General features: G+C 52.9%; 2 protein-coding genes across 2 annotated transcripts in view; one reads left to right on the top strand and one right to left on the bottom strand.

The window, feature by feature from the left end:
- Positions 1–2,155, bottom strand: part of SF3A2 (splicing factor 3a, subunit 2, 66kDa) — an 11,679-nt gene extending 9,524 nt beyond the window's left edge. The window contains exon 1 of the mRNA XM_008585542.1: positions 2,076–2,155. The gene's annotated coding sequence lies outside the window, so the exon portion shown is untranslated. The remainder of the gene's footprint in view (positions 1–2,075) is intronic.
- A 492-nt stretch (positions 2,156–2,647) lies between these two features.
- PLEKHJ1 (pleckstrin homology domain containing, family J member 1) overlaps positions 2,648–2,765 on the top strand; it is a 2,962-nt gene continuing 2,844 nt past the window's right edge. Inside the window, exon 1 of the mRNA XM_008585537.1 lies at positions 2,648–2,750. Coding sequence (XP_008583759.1) covers positions 2,724–2,750 — 27 coding nt within the window. The 5' untranslated portion in view covers positions 2,648–2,723. The remainder of the gene's footprint in view (positions 2,751–2,765) is intronic.

Raw genomic sequence — 2,765 nt, 5'->3', positions numbered from 1 at the left:
CTGCTGACCAAACAGCAGGAAGTCCTGCCCTCCCGCCACACTGTGTTCAGATGGTAGGTGGCGCAGCCTGGATGCCCCCAGCCCAGGGGGAGATCAGGAGTCTTTTCTGGGGAAATACCACAGAGAGAATCCTCAGCTACTGACAACTGGAGTTCCCCACACCCCAAAGAAAACACCAGCTCCTGGCCACGCCACTCACCCGCTCCAAAACAACATACTGTTAACTGCTTTGTTCTAAACACAGACATATCTAAGAAAAGAAACCTGATGGACACGCCAATGAAAGATATTGTTAACATTCTCCTTTGTTTATTGGAAAAAATGCTGTACCACGAAGAAAAACAGGATGCCAAATGTTAATAAGTCCAATCAAAACAAGAAGAAGTTGGCTGGTTAGTTCAGTTGGGTAGATTATGATGCTGATAAAACCAAGGTCCAGGGTTTGGCCCCTGTACCAGCCAGCAAAAAATAAAATAAAAAATAAAACAAGAACTCCCTGAATAATAAAAATTGATGATCCAAATAAAAAATTCAATACAAGAGCTCAAAGGCAAGAGTCACACAATTTTTCATAAAAACTGGAGGACAAGTGAGAACCTAGATCAACTTCCAGAGGCAGAACACAAAACATAGGGAATATTATCAAAGAAATTACATAAGAACTTTACCAATATCCCAGGACTGACAGGACCTAATTCTCCAGATGGAAAGGACCCACCCAGACCAACAAATAAAAAGACACTTTAAAAAATGGATCAGGAAATTTTACACCAAGAGAAACCTTACACTCGTACTGGACAGAAAGAAAATTGGAAACAAAAGATTAGAAACCAGACTGAGAACAGACGTTTCAAGAACAACACTGAAAACTTAAAACAAGCCATCCTTTCACAGTTCCAAACCATTATGGACTTCTGATCTAGAACTTTATACCCAGCCAAATGTCCAAGTGTGAGGGTAAATAAAGCCATTTTCAGAAGTCAAGGATTCAAAAAGAATCTATTTCTTCAAAAGCTACCAATAGATGTGCTCTGATAGTATAAATCTAGGGTTATCAGTGGTGGGAGGGTGGAGGGGGGGCTAGGGAGAGATTGGACAAGGGGCATAAAAAATAAGTACAATTTGTCACAATATAAATACTAGTAATATTGATTTGATCAACATATGTCAACACTGAATCCCAAAAATATGTATAATCAAGTATGATTCAATAAAAAGATAAATAAAATAAAAAGAAGAGGAAGGGATGGCCAGACTGCAGACAGAAGCCAGCCCAGGAGAGCAGTGACAGGGAGCTCTGGGACAACAGCTGGGCTACAGGCCTACAGAGCAACCAGGCCGATCTGGGGCAGAATGACGGAGGGTCTGGAGGGAAGTGTGTGGGGGGATCTATCTGTTTAAACATGTGGAAAACGTCGATAGGAGTATGAAACATTGCAACTTTGAGGGAAAAATAGGTACAAAGTCAATTAGGCCAATGGAAAAAAATGAAGTCAACTGGCTTTAGGGGGACAAAAAACGACACACGAAAAGAAGTCCGGGTGAACACAATGCTCGATTTAGCAACGAACAGTATCTTCTACCACCCATGATTCATCAGCCATGACAGGAGTCAGCAGACGACGTCTAAAACTTGATCAGCCCAGAGAAGAAGCATGTAATCTACGAAGGTGGAGACCAGGCCCGGCTCTTAGAACCGAGGGCCGGTGGTCTCTGGGGCCCGGGGCTGGACCGGGGAGTGACTACGGGTTTTGGTGAAGATCACCACCCACTATCTTCCAGAGTTCCGCCCGCCGGGCTAAGTCACCGAGCCTCGGGCGCCCTTGCAAGCCGGGGCGGCTATGGTCCCTGGTGGCCCTCGGCGCGCGCGGCGCCCCCGTGGACAGGCCGTTCACAGTTGGAAAAACTGAGGCCCCCCGTTCCCAGCGACCCTCCCCAGTCCCAGCGCGGACAGACGCAAACTGGTACGCAGGAGGGTCCTCGGGGCGACCCCAGCGGCGCGACCGTGGCTCCCCTGCCTCCAAGGAAGCCCGGGACCCAGGCGTTCGCCGCCCCCGCCCCGCCTCGCTCCTCACCCGCGCCCGAGTCCGCACCGTCCTCGCCTTCCCTTCCACCCCAACAGCTTGGTTCTGCGCACGCGCATCGCGGGCTAAGAAAGCACTTCCGGTGGCAAACGGGGCGGGGCCTCCCGTGTGCGCATGCCTGGCCAGCCCAACGGCGCGGGCGAGAGGCCACCGAGTCGCGACAGGAAGGGGCGGGGCTGAAGGGTCTGGCCGAAAGCAGAAGTGCGCATGCGCACTACGCTCTGCGGCCATTCGGTGGGCTCCAAGTCACGCGGAGTCAACCCTCGCGGGAGGGGGCGCTGCCCTGAGACCGCGCTGAAACGTTACCCTCCCCTCTGTCTGCTCCTGCCCGCCTCAGGAAAGGGCGTGAGGGTGCTCTGATCCTATTTCCGCCCCAGTTCATTTCACAGTTATGTGACGGCGACCCGTTTCCCCAATAGCCCGTGCGTCCCCGATGCTCCGCGCGGCCCCAGGATCCCCGCTCGCGGGCAACACGCCGCGGTGGCCGGAGGGACGGCGGCCGGGACACGCAGGCGCAGCAACTCCGGCGGGACTTCCGGGACTGCGGCCAGTGCACGTTTTGGCGCCGGCAGCGGCTCGAGCGGGGACGGCGGCCGGGAGGGCGCGGCGCGCGTTCCGCGTTTCGGTCCCGGCGACGCCATGCGCTACAACGAGAAGGAGCTGCAGGCGCTGTCCCGACAG

This window comes from Galeopterus variegatus, unplaced genomic scaffold (assembly GCF_000696425.1).
Source record: "Galeopterus variegatus unplaced genomic scaffold, G_variegatus-3.0.2 Scaffold3614, whole genome shotgun sequence".
Classification (NCBI taxonomy): domain Eukaryota; kingdom Metazoa; phylum Chordata; class Mammalia; order Dermoptera; family Cynocephalidae; genus Galeopterus; species Galeopterus variegatus.
Note: the sequence above shows the minus strand (reverse complement) of the source record. Positions and strands in the feature narration are given on the sequence as shown.